The sequence below is a fragment of the Colletes gigas genome, unplaced genomic scaffold, assembly GCF_013123115.1.
Source record: "Colletes gigas isolate AHSC1104 unplaced genomic scaffold, ASM1312311v1 Colletes_gigas_Sc00007, whole genome shotgun sequence".
NCBI lineage: Eukaryota > Metazoa > Arthropoda > Insecta > Hymenoptera > Colletidae > Colletes > Colletes gigas.
In genome coordinates, this window is record NW_025106636.1 from 7006995 (window position 1) to 7031647 (window position 24653).

Below are 24653 nucleotides of genomic sequence, written 5' to 3' on the forward strand. Positions count from 1 at the left end.
TCTTTTTTTATTAATAAAATGTATTTCGATAATACCTTGTTCAACGCTGCCTTCGCGCAGCTTCGACACACCATTATTCATTCGAGTTCTTTGATTTAGATACTTTCTTGTCTATCCATATCGGAATAACTCTGTACATTTTTTCTTCGAATTGGAAATCGTTTCCAGCATTAGAGGCTACGTTCGAAGGTAAGTGTTTCTCCGTTTTCTCCACATGATCCTCGAAGAATTTATTTAAACGTACTTTAATATCAGAACAGTCTTCGTTTTCGTTTTCGTTCGAATCCGAGGAAAGTGGATCGTCCGATTCGCTATCCGAATCCGATTCCTCGGAGGTGATAACATAGCCTGAACCCGTGACGTTTTTAGAATCTTAAATAAATTTGTTGCAATTAAAATTTGTTCATTTCACCGAGAATCTAAGAATACTATTTTATATATGCACCTTCTGCGCATCCGTTTGTCATTATTTTCAACAGTAACTGAAAAAGTAATACTACTTATTATTTTCGTTGCTATTTTAAAATAGCAATAATCGTTGCTGTACCTCGATGCGATCCTTCAAATCCATAGAATCTTTTTTATCCATCGCAAACGTTCGTATTTAACTTTATTCCATTTCTAACTAATTAATTACCATGTTTTTTTTGTGCCATTTTGTCTTTTCTTTTCGTTGATTAACATATCAAATTGTAAACGACATTTTGCTGAACTGTTATTGTTTAGTCGATAGAAACGTTCGCTGTTTCAATAATCAAATACACGCACACGTACGTAGAAAAATTTTTACGCGAAGGTTAAAAATAAACCGAAGCAATAAATTATTCCGTTCGTTGTCTGCTATTTAACGCTAATCGTGCCAGTGTTTCATCATACACTGACCACGATAAATTACGCTAACTTTATGTGGGATTTCTAAATTGGCCAGGCATTTGATATACATATTTAGCTGTTCTTGTGTGATACGCGTTGAAAAAGAAAGAAATGTCAACAGTGGCTGATGCAAGAAACTTCAGTCGTTAAAATTCTATGCAAATAGAGAACCCCGTACATTTGCGCGGTACTCGATTTATATTGGCGTGTAAGTAACGAGTGCCGTTAGCTCCATCTAGCAACGCCACGCGCTCAATTCTTTACAACGATACGCTCAAACGATAACACCGCGTGATTCATTATTAATGCGCTCGATTCCGAGCCGCCGCACATTCCACAAAAACAAAAAAATCGCCTCAGCATTCTTCCGTAATCGATGTATCGTCACGTAATCTTTTATCGTTCCATCGTCCTTGCGACGTACATACGTTTCAACATACGAGCTTCAACGTCCGCATGCCGCCAGAAAGGTTGGAATCTCTTCCTACGGAAAATCCTCGATCTTAACCAGAAAAGAGAGTCCGTTAATTAACTGGGAATCCCGGAGAAACTGGTTGCGCAATAACTCCAAAAATTTGCATCGTCGGGTGGGTCGTGAGCGTAGAAAAAAAAGAAAGGATAACGTTTATCGACTGGAAACGAGTCGCTGCGACTCAAATTTCGCGTGTAGCTCGTTACGTTCTGTTCAATGGGCGTCGCGTGGCGGCTATTGGTCGACGGTGACCTCAGGTGGCGCCGATTGGCCGAAAGTGACGTAAACGAGAGCACGAGTAGTGACCAGTTTAGTGCGCGTGAGTATTTGTCTCGTGACGTGTTCAATCCCGGCACTGACGACGTTCCAGGCTCGCATTCCGCGAAGAAGATCCGAGGAGTTGGTACCATCGATCAGTACGTCGGTCACGTTGCGAGAATCGTTCTAATAGAAAGCTCATCTGTGAACGAATAGTCGATCGTAATTGTACGAAGCAGTTCTCGTGTTCCAAGTGGAAGGTACGATAACACGGATCGTTTCAAGGAGGGTGAGTGAATTATACGCAAACGTAAATTCGTTGAATCGTCGTGCCTCTATACCTGTGTGTGGTTCTACTCGTGGCTATAGCCGAATAGATTATATAACCGTCGAGTTTAATTCCGTCGTTTGTCGAAACGGCTGGCAATGCACGAAAATTACACTGCGCATCGTGGCTAGGATCGATCGAACGTCGCACCGACCACGAGCCTGCATATACATATTTCGTGTCGTGTAAATATAGCAGTCCAGAAATTTCCAATCGAACGGTATATATTGAACGCGACGACGACGATTTTTGTGTGCTCTCCGGACGAATATCGTGGGTCGATCGAAACGTATGGTGTAACGTATGTAAAGCCGGTTTGCAAAAATTCAGTCGCATGCTGTTAAGCTACGCGTTACATAACGAGGTTAGATAGCGACGTTTAGTTACGTTACTCGACGTGTGCGCGCGGTCGCTTTCCCGATCGATAAGAAACATTGGAAACCGAGACGGTTGCTCGATAAAACGTGGTCGCTGCGTTTACGAACGCGGTCGGTGAGCGATACGGCGTGGACGGTTTAGTAGTGGGACTGATACGATAGGTGTTCCAGGAATTTCGATTCAAAAATACCAAACAAGGTATCGAAACGTACGAAAATTTCAAGTACTTGATATCAACTCTTAATATAGTAAGATCCAAGATATAGCCAAGCCTACAAATTAAATTGTTTTCGTGTAGTTGGTACAATGTAACGTGATACATAGAATAATCAGTATAATCAGTATAATCAAATTCGATCTCCATGATCGAATGAAATTTTTCGTGAGTTTTCCTTCCACTTCTTTTTAGTTTATTCTTCGATTTTTATTACCTTTTTCGCAACTTTTTCCCCCACCAATGTCCTTTAATGCTATTAAAAAAATCTTGAATTTTCAATTTTGTTGTACTTGAAATAATTTTTGTTCAAATATGGAACCCTTCACACTTTTATGATAAACTACGCTACAATTATCTAAATTAACACTTTTTCGAAATTCTATCTATCGTACTACATTCTAGTGACTGCATGTCAACAATTTACGACCTCCCTGTATTTTCAAACTTTTTGGAGTACACTCCCGCTTTCCATCCCAAAAATATCTTGTGCTCGAGATACGTAGACCAGACAGGTTGTAGATACACTCTACTTCCATACATAAACATCGTATGTTTAAAGGAAAACTGTTACAGTCATAATTGCAAAAAACAATTTAAAAAATGCACTTGATTATACTCCTGTGATAAAACGCTTTATTTCCATTTCAGGTGTCAGATTTATTTAATTTTTTATGCGACGAGTGGCCTTGACATGGTATACTTCACACGTAACTCTAAATTTATTGTTTACGTCTGCATAAATTCTGTTTTTCAATAAACGTATTATCTACATTAAACTTAGTCTTGACTGTAGTTGATAAGGATCTTAATGCCATATTTAATGGTATTCATACGATCTCTTTAATATATGAGATATTATCTTTTCTGACAAATGTGTATACTGTTATCATGATTAATTAGCATTCATATTGTTAGTCAGTAATTAAACATGATAGGAAGGAATTAACAGCATTTCTTGTCGGTATACTTGTACCAGAAAGTAATATTTCACTCGATTCAACACATTGAGCGCCCGGCCCCGCGAAAACGCGGGATTCCCCGAGTCTGTCGCTTGAGCGTCGGGCCCGCGAAAAAGGGGGTTCCTGAGTCTATCGCTTGAGCGCTGGCCCCGCGATAATGTGTAACAGTATTGCTTCTTTTAAATTGTTCAATGTTTAACGCATTTAAATTATACATATATTGAGTCCAATGGTAACATTATAAAATATAAAAAATTTTTACATGCTGCTGGTGCCGGCGCTCAATGTGTTATTTACTATGTATTATATCAACTTAAGAAGTAGTTGAAAATAGATACTAGGTATAGTCCGGGCCACAATATAACGAGGTCGTAAACCAAACTCTTGAGAGTTGGGACCGACTCCTGCTGCGGCACTTTCTGAATGTCTTTCTATGCCCATAACTGCACTATCTGTTTTCATTTTCTACATGCATATATTATAAGCAGGTAAACTAAGATATTAAAGACTTGAGTAAGACCTTTACCTGTTACGATACCTCTAAAAATGGCGACACTAGATAAAACATTTCTTCGTAGGGCCCTGACTATGATCTAAAGCCCTTAGCTGCTCGTATTTCTGTCAATTCATTTGTTTCGGGAGCTGAACCGCTATATTGTGGCCCGGATTACGCTAATAAATATTCGATATATCTAAAATTATAATTTTTGTTATAGGTATCCAAAATCCCTCCTATTTACGAACGCCCAACGGCCAGCAACATTTCATTTGAGAAGAGAGGCGAGTTTAACGTGAGTATTTAGAAATGTACACCAACTTAAGAGGTGAGACAGTGGGTGGACAAACTCTAAAGTGAAAAGAATTTACAGGTATCGAAGCCATGCAACCGTCAGCCGCATCTGTCATCTGTTTTTCGTGGCGTGAGATTGGAGCCGCCGGAGGGAGAATCTTCAAAAATGGACACAGTCCCCTTATTGTCACCAACCATGGAAACAGAATTGCTGAAGGAACCATGGGTATTTCCACAATCAAAACTAACGATAAAAGAAGGGAAGAAAGCAACGCCGTCTGCTTGGGAGGAAAACTTTCAGGATTTAAGCGGCTGGTGTATGGATACATTCCAGGGTCAATGCGATTTTCATATAGGTGAATCACCTATTTTTAAACTATCAGGTACGTACCAAACATGCCTAATCACGATCAATCGTAGAAGGGTTGTATTTTATTTTCCCTGTAATCGTATTTTCCAGGTACAAAAGACGAGGGTAACAGTGCTTTGGCTTCAGAGGAGGGGGTATTGAAAGATTTGATAAGTGTAGCGGACGAAGACAAGTGGAGCATAAAAATGAACGGGTCAACCGAACATACGAACAATAATTGTCACAGCTTACAATCTACATCAAAAGTAACTAGCAAATGCGACAAAAAAGATAGTACTGCAGGCTCTGATACATCCAATTTGTGGTTGAAGCTATCGAAACGAACACCACCTACTATAACATCAAACGCAAACGTAACTTCATGGAACAAACAGAATGATACAGATGCTAGTATACCATTCCAAGCCAGGTGTAAGATAGAAAACATCAATTTGAATAATGCGTGTCCGACTTCTTTCGGTTCTGCAGAAAATCAGCGAGAAACGTGGGACGTGTTGCAATCGGTCGAGACCACGGGATCGGAATCCTTCGATTTGTTGTCGTACCTTTGCGATGTGAGTCTCTACAGATAATTAACGCGAGAAACTACCCAGCGTGTTGCCTGTTCGAAAATCTTTTTATTATAAATAGAGCTGGATCCGTTCCAATATTTTCTAAATATTCGAATATCATTGTTTGAGTCTTGAACCGTCCGTGTATGTGTTACAGGATGAAGTTAGTTCACCGGAAGGCAGTGTCTCGATAGATGGTTCGATCGTGTCCCTCGCTAAATCACCCACGACAGTAGTTCCGGTCGCTTACGAGGAGATGAAAACCGAAAACGAGTCGGACATACAAAGCCGAGTAGCGCCAACTTTAATTTTGCCTACTACGGAAGAGACATCCACGGTATCTTCGCGAAGATCCGAAAGAAAAAGGGCAGCTGTTACCAGTAGAGGGGAGAAAACTTACAATAGAATAGCGAAACGATCGAGGCCGGATAGAAGACGCGACACCGAAACCGATTCGTCGAGCGATCAAACGTACGGCTCGCATTATAGAGAGTCTAGAGAAAAGAACAATGAAGCTTCACGAAAGTCACGTATGAACAAAAAAGCGAAAGAGTGCGAGATGACTATGAAAGCAATGGAATTGGAAAGAGATAATCGAATATTGAAAATGAAGGTCGAGGAACTCGAGAAACTTGTGACGTCGATGCGCAGCGCATTGCTAAGATCTGCTCTGAAGAAAGAGTTCTAAATGTTTATTATTATTTTCAACGCTCATTATGCGCCAGATATCGCATAAAATGATTGTTGTACTTTCTCCGTTCTTTCCCTTTTTTGTTCTTTTTTTTTTTTTTTCCTTCAAAGGGTTATACGTTTTCTAATACGAAAGAGAAAAGCAATCGAACCATTATTTTCTCAAGAATTACATGATTAGGATTATGAACGCCCAGAATGGTATACTTGGTATAAATATTTTTTTCTGACGTACCAAGGTAAAAAGAAAAAGCTATTGAATTTCGATTATACATAGCAAATAATTTTTGAAAGGAAAGGGTGTATTTCTCGACGTTTTATGTATCTGTTGCACAATGCTTGTGTTTAAGTTCATCAAGGAGATTTTATTTACGATATTTTATAATACTATAATGGAATATATTATCCATATTATCAAAAGAAAAAAAAAAAGAAAAAAAACATGAGATATACAAAGGAAGAGAGGTTGGAAAAGTTACAAATGTATCCTTTCAAAAGTTTATCAAGAACAAGATTACATAATCGTTTTGTTCAGCCTTGTATTGTACCTGATAAAAAAAAGTATGAATATAGAGGTTCGGACAAGATAAACTATGATTGGTAAAAATATAATTTTTTTACTGGCATGGGCACAATAGTGACATGATGTACAATAATCTTCAAATAAAGAAGTTGCTTCAAAATTTATCTTGTAACAAAGAGAATTATTTTTCTAGACTTTAATGGTACAAGCATAAACTATATGACTTAAACACTGAATAATATATCACAACTTTGAACAACAAACGAGTATCTAAATTTAGTCATTCCTATATAAAAACTTGCTTACGAACAAGTTGTAATCAGAATGTTAATTCGTTTGATGTTAAACGATAGAACACAAAAAAAACATTATATCATGTATTCGCTGCTTGAATCACTCGTACAGTGAATTTCAAATTTAGTTTAACAGCAGAAATGAACTATGCATGCAAAAAAGGGATTTTTGCAATTAAAATGCTATGAAATAGGCTGTGTTGTAAATATTGTGGAAATATCTGCTGTTGCTTCAAAAACAGTAGTAACTTCCAACAATATTACTGCTACGTCCCCTAATAATTAGATATCAAATTTAATTATGTATCAGATTACAAATATTGCCCATATCATACATAAAAAATGAAAACCATTACTTTAGAAATGTAAGTAACAGAGTCCTGTATGTATGCAAGCAAAGTAACATTTCTATTCCATGGTATATTTAAATTTTATGAAGAGTGATTAACTAAATGTATATTTTTTATAATATTCATGCAACGTTCATAAGAATTACGTTTGTATTTCTTATAAGCTTTCCAACATAGTCCCCAGTTGGCAATTGAAAATTTTAACTATGAAAATTGAGCTTATCGCATATGTTGAGAGTTTATCCTTTACATTATGAAATGTATAAAAATAATTCAACAAATGTAATGTGGTTATTAATAAATGCAATTCATCGATTAGAACCTAAATTTTGAAATAATTATACAATCCCATTTGATTTTGATTAAAAATCACCATTTTTGTAGATTAACGAGAAACATAGTAAGTAATTAATTGCACTTACAAATATTCTCGAACAAGGACAGGACGGGCAGGCAGAAGCAAAGAATTGTACAAAATGGTTCCATCTCGCAAAACACCATTCAGCATTCATTCGTTCACAAAATTACAGCATAGCACACAAACGCTCATCATCACACAATTCACTGTCGCTGTAAAGATATATTGAAACTGATAGAAACATTCGCGAAATAATCGATTATATGAACGAAGATTCACGATTAAGTCGTTTAAGAAATAACATCGTACAGAATATTGCTAATTCAATGACATGTTGCATTTCATATACCTATATCAACGTTTCAAGTAGTTTTCATACCTCTGTACCAGCGTAGATCGTCCAAGAATAATCAGAAATCATTCACACAGCATGCATCGATTGAAAAATTGAAAAGCGTCCGCCAAGGATCTTCGTGCGACGCATCTTCGAACCGGCAAGCGGCCATTATGATTGCGCGGTAAAAAGCGGTTGCGCGCGCAACGGCGGCCGCTGCGTTCATGGAGAACCGGCACAGTACGCTGGTAACAGGTGGTCCACGCTGATTGGCCAAGAAATGAGAATCGGAAAGGTCCGCTTCGGCAGCACGTGCGGCCAGTCGCGCATTTACGCGACGGATGTGAACGCGCACGTATCGTTCCGTCTTTTCTTTGCGGAAGTCCACTTTACCGATCGAGGGTCAACGGGCGAACCTGTCTGTCGAAAGTTTACGCCAAGAGCTTGGTTCCGCGGGCGCGAAACCTTCCCTATTGGAGGCCCGACACATTCGTAGGTGCACGGGAGTTGGCTATCGATCCTTGCTGTTCCGATTTCCTGCATGTTCATTGGCGCCTCGGTTGCTAACAGTGCGTCGTATGGTACAGTGCGGGCTCCGTTCGATCAGTGGTGTGGCCTTTCTGTTACGCTCAAGGTATACATATTTGTGCAATTATTCCGATTCCCGCGGGGTGATTTCTTCCCATCGTCTGGCCGAACGAAACTGCACGCCGTCGACTTTCGTCACTGGTTAGTAACGTCTGCGTGTGTCATTTTCTTTCTTGGTACTTTTCGAATTCAACATTATCGCGGCGCAGTGTACTGCAATCGGGTGCACGTGTACGCGCACGCATCTAACAAGTCGGTCACATTGAGCCGGTGCTCCGTTCCATCTGGTGCGTTTCGATTGCATCGAATGGATTTATTATCGCTCCGAGGGCCGACCCCTTTCGCGGTTCATGCGGAAACAACCCGCAGCGATGCTGGCCCGACAGTGTTTTCGAGAAATTCGTTTTATACATAACGGCATACGGGTGGACCACTTGTCGCGTCTTATGCACGCATGTACATACAGTAACAAAAGCAAGCGAACTCTTAATTAAAAGTCGTCTGTGCGAAGTTTTGACACGTCTAGTTTTATACGGTGAAACATAAATTCATTTACTTTTTACGATGATATATAACAAAAACTTTCGATAGGTTAGAACCGTCGTGCGGAAGAAATAAAAGTGTTAAACATGTGATCCGTATAAACAAACCATATAACCTGTTAATCCAACGCGTTCCAGGTTCGTATGTAAACTGTTCCTTTCATAGTCTTGAAGTTTTGGTTTTGTAATAACTAACAACGTTTCTGTATCGGAATGCGAAATAATGAAATTCAGATTCGAGAGTTAAAGAGAGTAGCTCGAAAGATATAATCATGCCATTTAGATGTTTATAAGCGTGGACTAATTTAATTTAGATAGTCTAATCAAGGACTCGTCGGTGCAAAGAGTATTTTTCCAAATTGATAAGGGGATTAACCCTTGAATATTTTCGTAGACTTTGACGTTTTGTCGGAGCATTTTGCAAGAATATTTCACGATGGAAATACTTTCCGTATTGAGTCACTCCGTATCGCGTAGGTTATTAACGTGAATGTGAAACTAACCGTTGATGATGATACCGGCTGTGTTATGTGGAAGCCAAATGCGGGTAGGGGAACGCGTATTGCATTCAGGTTTGGAACGTTGTTTCGCTGTTAAGGGCGGTTCACGCGACCGGAATCACGCCAAGATAGATAAACACTCGTCGATAGCGTGAAATATTTAAATTATTATCTGGAACGGCGCAAAGTCTAGTTTTTCAAATGCACTTGGACGTATTCGGTGTTACTTTAATGCCTCTACACGCACGATATAAATATTTTCGGAAGTGTTAGTATAGAATGTAAATGTCTGTCGATATAGGATCATTGATACTTTGTATGACGTTAATTAATAGCTCGTCGGCGAGTGTATTAATTTCGTTTAATTGAACGTCAATTAATATCACTAGCTGATTGTTCGACTGCGTGTAAACACTGCTTCAGAAACGGAAATCACCTCGAGGGACCAGATTTTTATAAACGCAATCTAACAAACGAGATATCGGAAATTTCCTGATTGGAGCTCCGTCCAATCGCTTTTGCTCGAGCGACTCCACTTTATTTTTCATTGTGTACTGTACAAATTGTTTCCTTTTCGTAAATTTTAATGATTTAGATTTTCATTAATGGATCGTTCTAAAAATAGTTTCGCTCGTATCAAATTTCGTTTCATTGCCGCGCGATGGTTACGAAAAATAAGAATTTCGACAAAGGAAACGATTTGGTATCGCTAATGGGTAATGGAAGTAAGAGCCACGATTATGGTCGCTTAAAATAGATCGGTTGCATTTGTTAGCGATCGTAAAAGTACTTCCACGTTTCCTCGATAATCGCGATATAGGTATTTACCTTTCACTACAGCCACGTAAATGTACAAAAAATGCCATTACTCCTTATCTCGATCACGCGAACATTGAAGATGAATTTTTAGCGTATGGGATATATGCGTGCCAATCCGAATTAAGGCCAAGACTTCTCGAATTCCTCTGTTATTCGTATATTCGAAGATTTTAGCGATTCTCTACGAATACAGTTTGAATACTAAATTATTTGAACAGTGTGATGTAAGCTATAAATCAAGGTTGTTGCATTTTATTAGAAGTAGTTTCATGGAGACATTTTATTAAGGATGTACGAATTTAAATTCTCGATTAAATATTCGAATAATTCCCAATGGACTATTTTGTGTAGGCAAATGAGGGCCTTAAGGACTTAATAAAAGTTTGTATTAACGTCGATGTTTCTTATTCATCGAAGTGGCTTAAGGGACACTCGGATCGTCGTATTTTCTCGCCTGTAATTTTCCTGGAGATACCGGTTTCCGATTCATACCGACGATCAAGAACCTTCTGCCGAGCGAAAGGTCGTCTGTGCGAAAGGCGTTCGCGTTAATTTGCATGAAAGCGGGGAGCGACGAAAAATCGCGCAAAACATCTCCCTGGAACAACATTTCGACATGGGTATTTTCAAGAAGAGAAACACATTTGTCTGATACCCGCAGCTGCTGATAATTCGCCAGAATTGGGCAAACACAGCGCGCAAATATTAGGCGATTGCGGTAACGATATCCCGAGACGCTGTCTAATTTGTTATTTCGGGAATTGTATTCCTCTTGGATTAACGTTTCTCGGCACGATTCTGTCGAGAATCATTTTATCGAACTGCGTCTCATTTCACTGCTCGATTTCTCTTCCGATTTCGCGGACCACGCGCGTCACAGGACATTCCACGATGCGTGGTACAAAAAAGACACGTAAACGGCACTTTACCCGTAAAAATAAATAAAAAATGTAGAGTGTATTTTTTTCCTACCGCGTTTCCTTTTCGAGAAAATCGATTCTCTAACTGTTTGGCGCGTCGCCGCCCGGGTTCAGCAACTTTGACTTCGATTTCCTCGAAAACTAAGCTTCGTAGAAAAAATTTTATTCCACGTTATCCCTTTAATTTTACGCATAGATATACTTCGTGTTGTCTTTTAGATAGCGTTCAAGAAAATATTTTTTTTATACAATTTCTAACGATCCTTCTGTATGGTTCACTTTCTCGTCAATTGGTTCAAAAGAATCCAGTCAAGATTTCCAATTTTTAGTTCGGGTACTGTGTGTAGCGGGACACCCGTTACATGCCCTACAGCATACTTAACCCATAGAGACAGGTCCATTGATCTCGTTAGAGCGCGCGGCGCCCTGCAATGCAGTCGTTGCATCGTGCTGCAATGTGGAACAACAGAAGGTATTAAATGCCAAACCGTGAGCGCGTGCAACGCGACGCAATTTGCATTCGACTATTAGTTCGCGTTGTTGTTGTTGCAGCGGGACACGCGCCTCCGTCAATATCTTACGGACGAAAATGTAGTGCACCGTCTGTTATTCTTGGTAAAATGAATCGACGCGCGGAACTCTCGCGCAAAATTATCTGTCAACGGAGACGCGTCTCCAAGATTAATTATCGCGTTTGTTTGCTTAGTATCAAGCCGGTGGCGAGCGCTCCGACGTTCCACGCCCTTAACGCTTCGCGTAGATCTCCATCGTCGATAACTGTCGCGAAAATATCGATGTCGATTTAGCGAAATCGTGCCCGACTGCCTCACGTTACCAAACCATAGAACAGAGGGTATTCTAGACGCCGGTCTCTCGCGTGTTCTTTGGAATTTATAGAAAAGAAAGCTATCGCGTTTCCTTATCGGATTTCATCGCGTGTTTTTGGCTTGTACTTAAGAAGTATACACAATTCCTTTCGTGCAAAAATATTTAATATCCTCGAAGATACGGTTGTTTCGATGGAGCATGGTTGCTTATCTAAAGTAAACAAACCAAATTGTTCGAGACCAAAATTTACATTAATTATTTGTTCGTGCAAGTGCATACTGTAGAACATTTATTTTTAAAAATTTTGCAGCTCTTGGTAGAGGGGATTCTGTAGCCTCTCTTCTGGACTAACAGTCCTTAGAAATTTATGGGGGGGGGGCTCCGTAGAAGGAATTTAATTCTTCTCTCTGTAGTACAACAGATAGAATAAGAGAAAAATAAATATAAAATATATTTATGTGTTAAGTTGCCTGAAGGAATTCTTTGAGAAAAGTAATTGTTTCCAGAACGCATCCGTGGCCGACAATGGATACCCGAGGAGAGATCGCGTCCGTGTTCTTCTGATGATCTTCGTTCTCCCATGGGCAGACACTACGATCCATCGACCGGCAGCAGAACCACTAGGAAAGACCGAGGAAGCCTATCATGGAATTCTACGACGTGGGAACCAGCGACCTTAGGGAATTGTGGGAGTCTTACCTCTCCGAGTCGGTGAGTACCAAGAGCCTCTGTTCTCATCTCGGTCTCGCCGAATAATCTCGGACGTAAACTCCGTTTCTCTCGAGCGTTCTTCATTCCCGGCGAGAAAGTGCTTGTTTTCGATCGCCCCAACGAAAGGAAACGACGCTCTCCGGGCGTTGGAAAAATGGACAACGACGCGATCGTGTCTCTCGCGTTCATTGTTCTTCCCCTTTCCTGAAACTCGTGACTCCATTGTGGCCCACGGACCACTCGACGAATTTTTCCGTACTCGATTGCTCCAACTTTTCGTCCGCTCAAACACTCCGTGGATCGCAATTTTGCTATACCAATCTGCCAATTATAGATCAAGCTCGTTCTTTCATCAAATTTTATATTAGTAATAACGATACTCAGATATTAAATTCAGAATTAATTTTATTTGGAAATCATGATACAAAATGGCAATAATAATTTCAAGCATCGAAGCTCGATCAGTATTTAACCGTTTCGAGTATCAATTAAAGAATGATTGGGACAGTACCGAGTGCCATGTGGACTTAAAATGATTCTAATTCGAGGAACGGATTAGATAAGAGATACCAATATTTTTATCATTGAAATCGAAAAAAGATTTTTTCTTCTAGTGGAATTCTCCACTCAGTTCGATTTTATATATCTAATATATTTCCTTATCTCCGTTCCCTTAAGGGTGTGACGTAATTTCTGAACTCAGAATGATATTTCGAAATTCTGCTAATGTAAATTATCGCATATCGCAATTGTGTGATCGATAAAATTTGTTCCACGTGTATTGCAATTTCGTAATCCTCTTAATTAAATATCGGGCAATGTTCCTGAAGTCATTACAGTGGAATATTTACTGTTATTATTTCTGAAATAGGCTCGCGCGGTACCCGTGTCAGCTTTGTTCCATTACGGTTCGGTTACGTTTCGCAAACATAACGAAAGGAATATTTTTGAAAGCCTGTGCCCAGGAGTGTTCATCTGTTCGACGGAAGTAGTTTAGCGTTTGAGCGTAAAGGCTACGCGTATTAGCGTCAGTTTATTCACCTGTATAAACAAGTGTCGGCTAGAAGAGGCCAACATTGGCATCTCTGCTCAACCAAGGAAGTGTGTATATATTATTGTTACCCTGTTTATGTTCAATTGTCGCTACTAGCATGATTCTCACATTCATAAGTGCTGGTAATCGTGGATTTTAATAATTACATCGACCTTTATTGACAATGTATTTAAATCGATACGTTTCAAATTATGAATGAAATTTACTTTTACAATATAAATATGTAGTTTTACGTGAAACGTGCCGTATTTAATAAAAATTAAAATAGCTTTAATGTTTGCGCATTGTAGGACCGAAGAGATAGTAAATGAAATTTTGCATATCGTATAATAGATAGAAAAGTCTCGGAACACAATGACACTGTAATCATCGTTGAACCGATGTTTAAAAATAACGCGTTCATTTGCCAGACGCGTTCAATCTCGTTTATTATCGTTGCGTCATTAATATCGTATTTACCGCCATATTAGTCACTGACCGCTTTCAGCGTGCTCCCCTTGACTACATAATCTCTTTACCGTTCGCTAATTATTATTTAGCAACTACGGTGTTCAATCTTATCGAATATTCATCGCATAATTTCCTTAACCCTTGACCCGTCGTTACTTTTTACGGTCATTCTTAACGACGGTGTCTCTCCGAGCACAAAATAGGCACACGCTGTAATTGCAGGAGCCATTTTTATTCATAGCCTATCAGCGACAAAGTAAAGGGCAAGAAAAAAATTTGTATTGCCAATAAAGGTAGATTTAATCACTTTCCTCTGTTAATTATTTTCTTGGTACACAGAGTGTTAGTAGTATATATTTATATGCGGATGTAAATAGACAAAAAACGATATTTTTTGTTCGATATGACTTCTAACATTATGCAAAGTAAAAATGAAGTCATCTCTGTCGATTACTATATTATTTACGAGGACTTGATCGTGTGCATGGCTTAATCTTTAGCAGACATCAGCTGTTGCGCGGATGAGATGTAATTGAGTGATACGGTGAATAATAGAAACAATGCCCTCTTCGATTGTTCAAAGAATTATGTAACAAAAAAATAGTATATAATACTGCGATGCACGTAGTTATTGCGTCGCATGTGTACTTTGGAAACACTATGAAAATAGTGCTCTTCGTCGAAGACAAATAAATTTAAATTATTCACGCCACTGATTAAAGTTTAAAATTCCCGCCACTTTATATACAAACTAAAGACGCCGATGGAGTTCAAAATTCCCGCCATTTTACAGTCGCCGCTCTCTGCTCGCGGCGTAAGTTTAATTTAATGAAATTCACGTGTTATTCCACAACATTTCTGATGCTAATACCGTCCATGAAAATTGAATACAGTTCGAGAACAAACATTGAAAATGTCACCCCGATCTAACTATCGAATTCAGTTGGTAGATTGCATAACCTATGAAATATTTTTAACACGTTCACACGCGGTCGATATTTGCGACGGATTCACATTTGGTAACCGACTTCCCGGCCATACTAATCTCCTCGTGATAGAAATTGAAAGGCCAATCTGTGCCTCTTTAGACTTAGCTGGATGGCTCGTCATATTTGGGGGAGGGGGTCAATCCCCTTTTACTCAATTACGTCATCTCTCGGACTGTATTGTAGAGGCGAGTATATGCTTTCCAGCGAGCGAAGTCGTTAAACTTAACGGTGGTTGCCGGAGGAAAAGTCCGTCGGGGATCGTTGTTCCGTGAACACGCAGACGCCGCGTAGGATTAGGGACTACAATGGCGGCCGTGAACGCCGGAGTTTCTTGCCTAGACTTTCTACACTCCCGAGTATTTCCATTCTTTAATCATTTTTTTTTTCAAATATCTAACGTGTTTCAGAAAATAGCCAAACACACGTTTCACGAATTGTTCTCTGGTCGTTTATGATCTCCACGAATATAGGTTAGTTCCTAGGAACAATTATCTGTATAATAAATAACAGTTCGCCCGAACGAATGAATCATCCGAGCAATAAATAATAGTATATCCAAGTTATCTCAATAATAAATAGTATTTTATCTAGATAAATATATATTAACAATACAAAAACGTGGTACAGATGTATGCTGTTATTACCCTAACCTCGAAAGCACATTTACGTGTACAATTGAGAGCACCAAGTTGCGGTAACAGATGTTGCCGTCACACCATTAAATCTAACCGGTGCCTTTTATTCCTTGGCTTAACATTTTACAACTCGTGCATTAAATTCTCCGCCAAATAACAGAAAGCATTTTATGGGTACCATAACGTCCACTTAACGACAATTTTTATGTCGGATTTAAGTGACTGAATCGTACCCTTCAGCATTTACGTTTATTGAAAGATAATATGGAGAGAGGAATGTGACACAAAGTCTTTCAGGTTAGAATTTTCAAAATCTCAAGGTGTCTCGAGGCGTAATAGTATTGGTAATGGATTGGCGAGGTTTTTCCAATGAAAATAAGTCCAAACACGATCTAGTTCGGATTATTTTCAGCTATATGTATTGCAGCAACGAAGAAAAATTAGACCTAGGTTGGTGCAATATCATCAATCAATAGAATGTGGACACTGTCGAGTAATTTATGTTATATCGTAGGCCATACCGAGGCTGACTGAAACGTCTGACTCAATACGAATCGCAGTTCCTACCAGGTTTAATCTTTCGCTCTTCCTACAATAGTTGACAGTTTGTCAAAACTAAATCGAGTGCTGTGTGATCAAAAATAGTTCGATCTAGGTCATGTTTGGACTCGTTCTCATCGGGAAAACCTCGCCAATCTTAAAAAGATACATTTATTATTCCCCCTCCCCCCTATTCTTCCCCTATATTATTATTTTGCTCTATACCATTAATCAGTTGGGTCACAAAATTGAGAGTCTTTAGTTTTTATTATAATTGTGTCGCGTATCGATGCTTTTGGCGATCAAAAAATTTGCCAGGCAACTTGAAAATCGCGATCGAAAGTTTTTGGTGGCTGAGATTTCGCTCCCAATTTGCCGTGGATCGAAGAGCACCTCCCACTTTTGGTTTTACTGGTTCCCGATGTTCCTATTCTTAGCCACGTTGTGTAAGCGACGTCTGTGGCGATGTAAAACGATGTGGGACGTATCGCATGTACCAAATTGCAGCAAAACTAGAGTACGAGTAACCAAGGACTCGGACTGTAGAGATTAGACTGAGGCCGACAAAAAAAATCGAGTTTCTTACAGTCCTCGAGAAAAGTAGTTCAAAAGAATTTGCTTTAATTTGTAGAAAGTTTGAAATTTTATTCGGATAATAGATCTTAAAAATAGGTGGTAAATTGTTTATCTAGAACAACACGGTCGTTCTAGTGTTATTATTATCATCACTGGTATATTGCAATATTGTTATTATCATTAAATGCTTTTATTACGCATATGCGAAGATAAAGATGCACGGATAGAACAAATAAAAACTAGAAGTACAAGTACGTAAGAGGCACAGCTGAAATGCTGCTGTTCAAACTGAACCTCAAATATTTGACACTATTCGTCGCACCTGTATGTAAATTTTCCGCCCATTGTATTTTCTATTTGTCGATGTGGTCTATTAGCGGAGTTTGCCAACCATATTGCTAACAGTATTTGTTAAAATATTTCTTAAAATATTATAAATTTTCTATAATGTTGCGAATCTATAAGTCATAGACTTTCTGGTCGGATTGTACGTTGCCCTTCGCAATAAAGATTTTTTTTCCCCATTTTATAATTTATGAGATAAGTATTGATACGTTAGCGAGAGATAACCCCTTCGAATCAAATTGTTACCGTAGTTGTTTCAATTTATTTGCGTTCTGCGGTTTATTCACGGTGTGTCGTGCGGTTCGTTCACCGACATCGCGATGTCATATAAATGCAATAATTGTCGATTAAGTATCTAATCTAATTAGGGTAGCGATAACAGCAGCGCACTGTCGTGTGCTTTCTGTGGTCGACTTTAGCGGCAATGTCGTGGTTGGCTGCTTTCCGATGCAAAAGCCGGAAGTACCCGTATACTAGACTTCACGACCGGAAACGCAGTCGAGAAAGAACCTACCTAACTCTCGCGATACGATGGAATTATTGTTTCCAGCGTGTGCCGTTCGTGGCGCCACCTATGCTCGCGATCTATCGCGTTAACCTCTTCGAAGACCCTCGAAAACACGCTGAACCACCCGAAGGAATTCCTTGGGAACCCCAGAAACTTAAGATTTCGCGTGGATAAAATTGATTTTATAGAAACTTAAAAAACTTATTTTTATTATTAACCTGACACTAGCTTTACATAAATACGACAGTAATTTTGCGCACCAAACTTGAATACATTAAGAAATTCAGAATTGAGCGCGAGAAAAAACGAAAACAAATGCGTAGAATTAAAAATAATTATACGTTAAGGCAAAAAGGCGAGATACAGTTATATGCAGTTATTAACCTAACCTTGGGAACAGTAAAAACATGGAATAACTAGTATAGAATAAGGAAATGAGAACGGAAATATAAAAGTGATATAATTTACTCGGTAGGTGGGAGAATAAACTAAGCAGCACAATATAAAGTTCACTGACAAAAGTTGCAAAAAAGTAAAATAAAAGCACAAACTGATAAATAGCTGTTGTAACTTTAATGAAAGAATTCCGTGAAAATTTGATATTGTATACGTTCAGTTTTCAAGTTACTCTAAATACTGTAATATGGGAATAATTTTAAAAATTATACATAAATATACGTAGTTAAATTTTCACAAGTTTGGTACATGTCACAGGTCAATACCAGATACTTTTCTTTTCTTGCAAACAAAATAATTTGTTCCTGAAGTGGTTAACCTATCTACAAATACGTCGAAGTGCTATTGAATTCCGATAAAACGATGTTGCAAAGTCGATAAGACGTTTCCTCCTCCAATCATTAGTACTTACGTAACATAATCGAACGTGTCTTCAACGTTTATTTTGATAATTTGTGTCGCTGATACGAAACGATAACTGCGTCAAAAAAATGATTTAAGCCTTTTTAAATAGTAAAATTCTTCTTTATTGCAAAAAGTGTTATTGTAACTTTATCAACAGAAATAGAACTACGTACACAATAAACCATGGTAACTTATTTTCTAAGAAACGCGACCAACTAACCTACAAAATGATATACAACAAGCGTTGCAATTCTTATCAGTGAATGGTTAATAATTAAGTAATAATACAAAATTGTATAATTGGTGGTTTCTGGAGAAACCAAACAAACGAAACGCCATCTTTAGGCACCGAAGATGAGAATCACTGTACGAAGAATTCTAATTGAACAGAGAAACGCTAGAATTATGCTTCGACTTGGTTCTCCGAAACGATTCTATATTCTTGTCAACTTCCGGACACGAATGTCCTCCAGCAAGTTAACGAGAATCAAACAGTGTATCCAATTTCGTCCCCCCTAACGATCAATGGAGGATCCTCGTGTTTGGTTCTGAATCGCGGCGTTCATTCAGTCGCCATTGTTGTTGTTGTCGTTGCCCCATGTTCTTTTTCGCGCTCGTCTCGCTTCCGTGATCGCTGTTACGCATCAGTACAATCCGTGGCAACAAATTGGAAAGGATGAAGGTTATACGCCAAGGAGTTCACTGTACCGTGGCCTCCAATGTCGGTTGCCTCCTAGAATCTAGATGTCGCGGGACTTTTCCCCGAACGCGAAAGTCGACCATCGCGTTTTGCATTCGTTATTTATTCCGGTTATTCCCCGAACAAAGGCGAAAGATCAAAACGTGTTCCCTTGCTCATTCGACGGACATTTTCCTTAGCGCGAAATTGCTGTTATTATTGCCGCGATAGCAACGAACGCTTCCTCGAGGACGCGCTGAATTATCTGCAGATAAGTGACTGTAAGAATCGCGTTCGTACTACGACTCGACCCAATTGCGCGACGTATCCTGTATATTAAATGTGTACAGTACATGGAGACTCCGTGCAAAAGGGGTTGAGGGCCTGGTGCAGCCCTGTCTCGAATACCAAATTGGCCTGCAAGGTGACTTGGCAGTACCGAGACCGCTTGCATATACCAGCATATAAAGTAGGGAGCTGGAAAGAAGAGCTCTGAAAGAAATGGCGGGTCGCGAGGGGTCAGGCGTTCTAGTCAGACTACATAAGGTCTAACAGAAGTGGCGCCACTGGTCACGTTCCCCTTGTGCATGGATTATAGTCCCTTGACTCCTAGTTTACCTTTTAGCAAGAGTTTTAGCTTTGCCCTTGTACCTTAAGGGACTAACGACTGAAGTCATAATGTTATAGCCAATATCTCTAGTGTACGGGGACGTTACATTCTAACAACTATGGATTTCCAATATGGTTGCTCTAAGTATCTTGCTAGAGCAGAACCCCTATACTTGCACAGAAACCTCGTTCCCTGCACGAGGGGAATTTTAATTTTGTACTGCCTCCCCTCGCGGTTAAAACTACCGTGTACAGTTCGGGAAAATAGCTATCAAAGAAGGTAATTAGGTTGAAGTAATTCAGTACCAAGCACTGTTTGCTCGAGCCTCGTTTTAGCACATTTATCGGGGTCCTGCCATACGTTTCTTTCACTCGTGTTTGAGTTACCAGCACGATGGTCTGACGAGTTGTTTGATCAAACTGACAATTTTCGTAACGAATGTTTTAATTAACAACTTGTTGATTTTCGTAATCGGCAGCTGTCAGTAATGCGATCGAATGTATACTTATCCGCGCTTGAATGAAGAAGTATCGATCAGTCTGTTCTTTATCAGACACGTGTTGCGATCGGGAACCAGTAGATTCGATTATTCAGCGCTATTCAAATTCGAAAATTACATAGCGCGAACCATATTTTTCGATGCTTCATTTGAATAGCTCGTAACCGACGATGGACACTTTCCTTTGTCATTCATTTTTATCAGCCATTGCGAGAGCACTATCGGAGGAAGTAGATAAAGCAATCGACTATAGCTCGTAGGATAGGTTACATTAACAACTTACGAGGGGTTGTTCCAGTTTTCATGGCTCGTAAAACTCCACGAGGGTTATAAATTTTTACGCGATCGCGAATCAATTTTAAATATTTCGTCGCGCACGCATCACCTTCTGCAGCCAATTTGCCTAAGTGTTCGGCGATCGACGAATCGTTTGGCGTCTTCGAACGTAAAATTAAACGACGAGCGTAAAAACGTTCCGTACGTTTACGGAGTGAAACGAAACGATGGTCGACGGAATGATAAATCCAACTTTCTCGCTTTTCACTTGGCTCGAAATTACCATGATAAATCACTAACCGGGCGACGTTAATTTACACGACGAGATATACACAAAGGATCGTGTGATTTTTATGTATCCTGTGCTATTAGAATACGTTTGGACGTCTTAATTTCTCCTAGTGTCTCAATTTTAGTCAACAATTAGACTTTTTGGCACATTAAAAGCATGCTAGCCTGCTTTACGACTGATATTATTTAAGTTGCGTTGCCTAGTACTTTTCGTCTGATAGTAAAAAATAACTGAACAAAATTTCATCTGGGTTTGACAAAAATAGTGGATGTTATAGGGCAATCACAAACATACAGATCGTGTACGTTACGTGCAAAAAAAAAAACGTTGAATAATAGTAAAGCTAGTAGTAGTATAAACGAGCAGTGTTTGTTCCATAATAAACGTTTCGAAAACTGAGAAAAAAATATTCTTGAGGTTTGCTGTAGTGTGATCTCTTTTTTGGTGGGCTGGTATCTCGCAAATAGTCTCTAGAAAAGAGATAAATTACATCATACGCCGAATCCACGAATGACTACAGTGTCAAGGAATTTGATGTACGATATTTCTAGACTGTCCTAACGATGTACCGACCTACTACCGCTACGATACGATCATCGTAATCAAAGATAGAACCGATACATTATCGTCCGTCCTGGGCGGAACGAAATTGGGCGATAAAAAATTTTAAAACATTTTGCACCTGCAAAAAAACACTTGATATACTGCCCCCATTTAGTTAAAAATAGAGGGTGACGAGTAAAAGAAAGTTGGGTACCCCAGTTTTAAATATTTCTAGAAATACACAAAAGCATTTTGCATTTGATGGAAAATGGATTATTTGTGGAAAAGGATCACGAGCCCAAAACAGTTGAGAAACACTGCTGTAGACGACTCTAAACTCTGATCTAGATATATTCAAGCAGCGTTCGAATCATGTTGGTGCCCCATTTTTTTTAGGAGAGGGCGTATTTATCGGGCGCGTAAAACCGTACGTGAGCAATGAACGCAGCAGGTATAGATTGTGATAAAGCAAACGGTTCAACGTGAAACTACGTGCCGGTGTACGTATGCATGCATGCTTGCCGATAACACCTTATCTACCTCGGTTTCCATCGAGTGATCCAATTTTTTCGGTTTCCTTTTCCATTAACTCCTCTTCAACCCCCTCGACTTTCACGCCCCTTGAAAGAACACGATATCAATCGTCAAGGTTTGTCTCCTTCGATGGATTCAATTACGAACAGAACTATTTTTAGATAGAGTTATAGTTTTCTTACAAACAGTATGCCCTGAGTAAATTACACTCGTAATAGTGATGAATTACTACTAGTACTGTGACTGCATCAGATTGGATTTTATAGTACTACTATAGCACTTTCCTATAGTCTTACTTCAGCTACTATAGGAGTAATATAATATTAAGATATTATACTAGTACTATACTGGTGTTATAGTACACTGCAATTATAGCAGAATAATTATAGAATAACTATATCATAATAGTGCGGCTATAAAGTAATTGTAATACTATAGGACGCTGATACAACTATTGTGATAGTGCTATGAGACTACTATATAATAGTAAAAGTATATAGCATTGTGCAGCTATTCTACAGTAGAGCGACAGAAGCGTAACGAATGTTTTGCAACCGTAATTTTTTACTTATCGGACATCAGGTTCGAACATAAGTGTTTTCCGTATTTTTTTATCGAAGTTGAAACGCTATTTTTTAACGCTATCGACACATTGTCGGCGAACGATGACTCGAATTTTATTATTCCACCGTCCGATTGTGTTTCAACAATTTTTCTCGTTTTTTACGATGCCGTTACTCGTTGCGTTGATAGTTGGAAATACTGAAATTCAGTCTAACAATAAGTAACGCGCACATTCCACCATATTGTACCCGTTTCAAAAGGTCAAGGATTGATTTAGAGATTTAGTGATTAAAGATAATGTATATACAATTTTTACAAAGTTGATCGAATCTTTTATATTTGGAAAAGAAACCACTGGTCTTTGAAATCGTTAAAAAAAAGCGTTTGAGAATTTATTTTTATCCACAATGTCAATGGAATAATTGCTGACATCGTTAAAGCCGTCGCTGGTAATTAAAACACTTTAGAGCACAGATCAAGATGTTGGTTGAACGGGTGTGCGTGGGAGCGGAAGTTGACAGCACGCGATCGTATTAATCTATTCATCGAGGAACCGATTTACAAAACCGTGTCTCGTATTTCCGTTTCTCGTTTCTGTCATACTAGCATACATTATGCCATACCGTGGAATTTATTCAGTCAGCCAAAATAAATGCAACAATTATCGTTACTGTGTCGTCTTCGTTACTCGTGCTGAGAGAATGTTAAACCTAACTCTGAAATTCTATTTTAGCTATATGACTATAGTAAAGATTGCTCAGATATTTTACAGTAGTTTCTTCAGTTGTGCAACAATGGCAATATTATTTTATTATAATAATTATAGCACCAACGACCCATCTTTAAGTTCATGCAATTCTAAATATAAAAATACAAAGACTCTGAACTAAAAATGTTTAAATCGCCGTTGATTATTTGAGTAAAATTTTGTCTATATTTGCTGTTGGCAACCTAACCTCGGAATGTAATCCAATACAAAAATAATGGGTAGCCTCGAAAGCGACGCAATAATGCAATAAAATAAATGGGCTCGATTTTTTTAAAATCCCTCTATCCTGTTCAAGTTGTAAGTTGGTGCTAAGAAGATGATCGGCTTAGGCATCTTCGTGGAAAGTGTATTTTTCCTTGGGAGCAGCTATGTAATCCTTCGGTTAGAACCAACTACCTGTTGAATCGGCCTGAACTTCGAGCAGGGGAATTGTTGTCCGTGCGTTCGCTACAGGGTCCCGGGGAGGAAATCAAGGCGTAAATAATTCCCAAAGGTACGTGAGAACTCGACTGAATTCCAGAGAGCCAACAAGTAAAACGAGCCGACGGTGACTCGGGTTCGAGCAGGCCATCAACCTGTTCCACCTGATTCGACGATTTTTGGACAGCTACCTGCCTTTTGTTCCCTCTACCAGGAATACCAGTCAAAATTATCTAAACCTCGGTTACTTTCAAATTTTTCGACGAAAATCGACGTGTCAATACTTCTGACATCCCCCATTGTTTTCTGGTTTGATCGTTGCCAGTGTTAATTATTAAATTATCGTTAAACTTCGATGATATATGTATTAATACGGAAAGAAATGTTTAAATTATCCACGTTTGTCGGCGTTTAGAATTTTCCATCCGGGGAGTCACGCCCCCTACTTTGGTCTGAGCTCGTGGGAGGTTAGGACGCGTAGAATTAATTAGCCAGTGAAGTCACGTTTACTATACAGGCTCGCTTCGGTATCATAATCGACATCTGCTGTCTCCTCGAATAATTATACATATAATACACCTCGTTCCGCGGCTCGATACTTCGTAAAACCATAATTGAAGTCAAGGTGCACTTTGCAGTCAAGTATAAAAACGTACAACAATGAAAGCAGTATTCAAATTAGGTTAGGTTTCGCATCAGCTGTATTACACGCGTGTTTATCGCTAAAGATGCGGCTTGAGAATGTTAGACGAATAAAATAATTACCTCGTTTAAATTTGAAATGAATTTAATTTACATTTTCAAGGGAAAATGTAAATATTTCTAACCATAACGTCGGAGGAGTACAGTAATGGCTA

At 39.0% G+C, this 24653-nt stretch overlaps 2 protein-coding genes across 3 annotated transcripts in view; both read left to right on the forward strand.

Annotated features, from left to right (window-relative positions):
- The first annotated feature begins 1561 nt into the window (after positions 1 to 1561).
- Positions 1562 to 7373, forward strand: LOC122396600. The gene is made up of 6 exons (XM_043395153.1): positions 1562 to 1761; positions 1832 to 1892; positions 4202 to 4276; positions 4355 to 4658; positions 4736 to 5199; positions 5354 to 7373. Exons 1-6 carry the CDS (start codon positions 1562 to 1564, stop codon positions 5882 to 5884), a joined length of 1635 nt encoding a protein of 544 aa, XP_043251088.1. The 3' UTR covers positions 5885 to 7373.
- Positions 7374 to 8093: 720 nt separating this feature from the next.
- Positions 8094 to 24653, forward strand: part of LOC122396342 (cyclic AMP response element-binding protein A) — a 29659-nt gene continuing 13099 nt past the window's right edge. The window contains exons 1-2 of one of the 2 annotated variants that reach the window (XM_043394650.1): positions 8094 to 8473; positions 12448 to 12652. In XM_043394650.1, coding sequence (XP_043250585.1) covers positions 12587 to 12652 — 66 coding nt within the window. In that variant the 5' untranslated portion in view covers positions 8094 to 8473; positions 12448 to 12586. The remainder of the gene's footprint in view (positions 8474 to 12447; positions 12653 to 24653) is intronic. The other variant, XM_043394651.1, reaches the window with a different exon arrangement.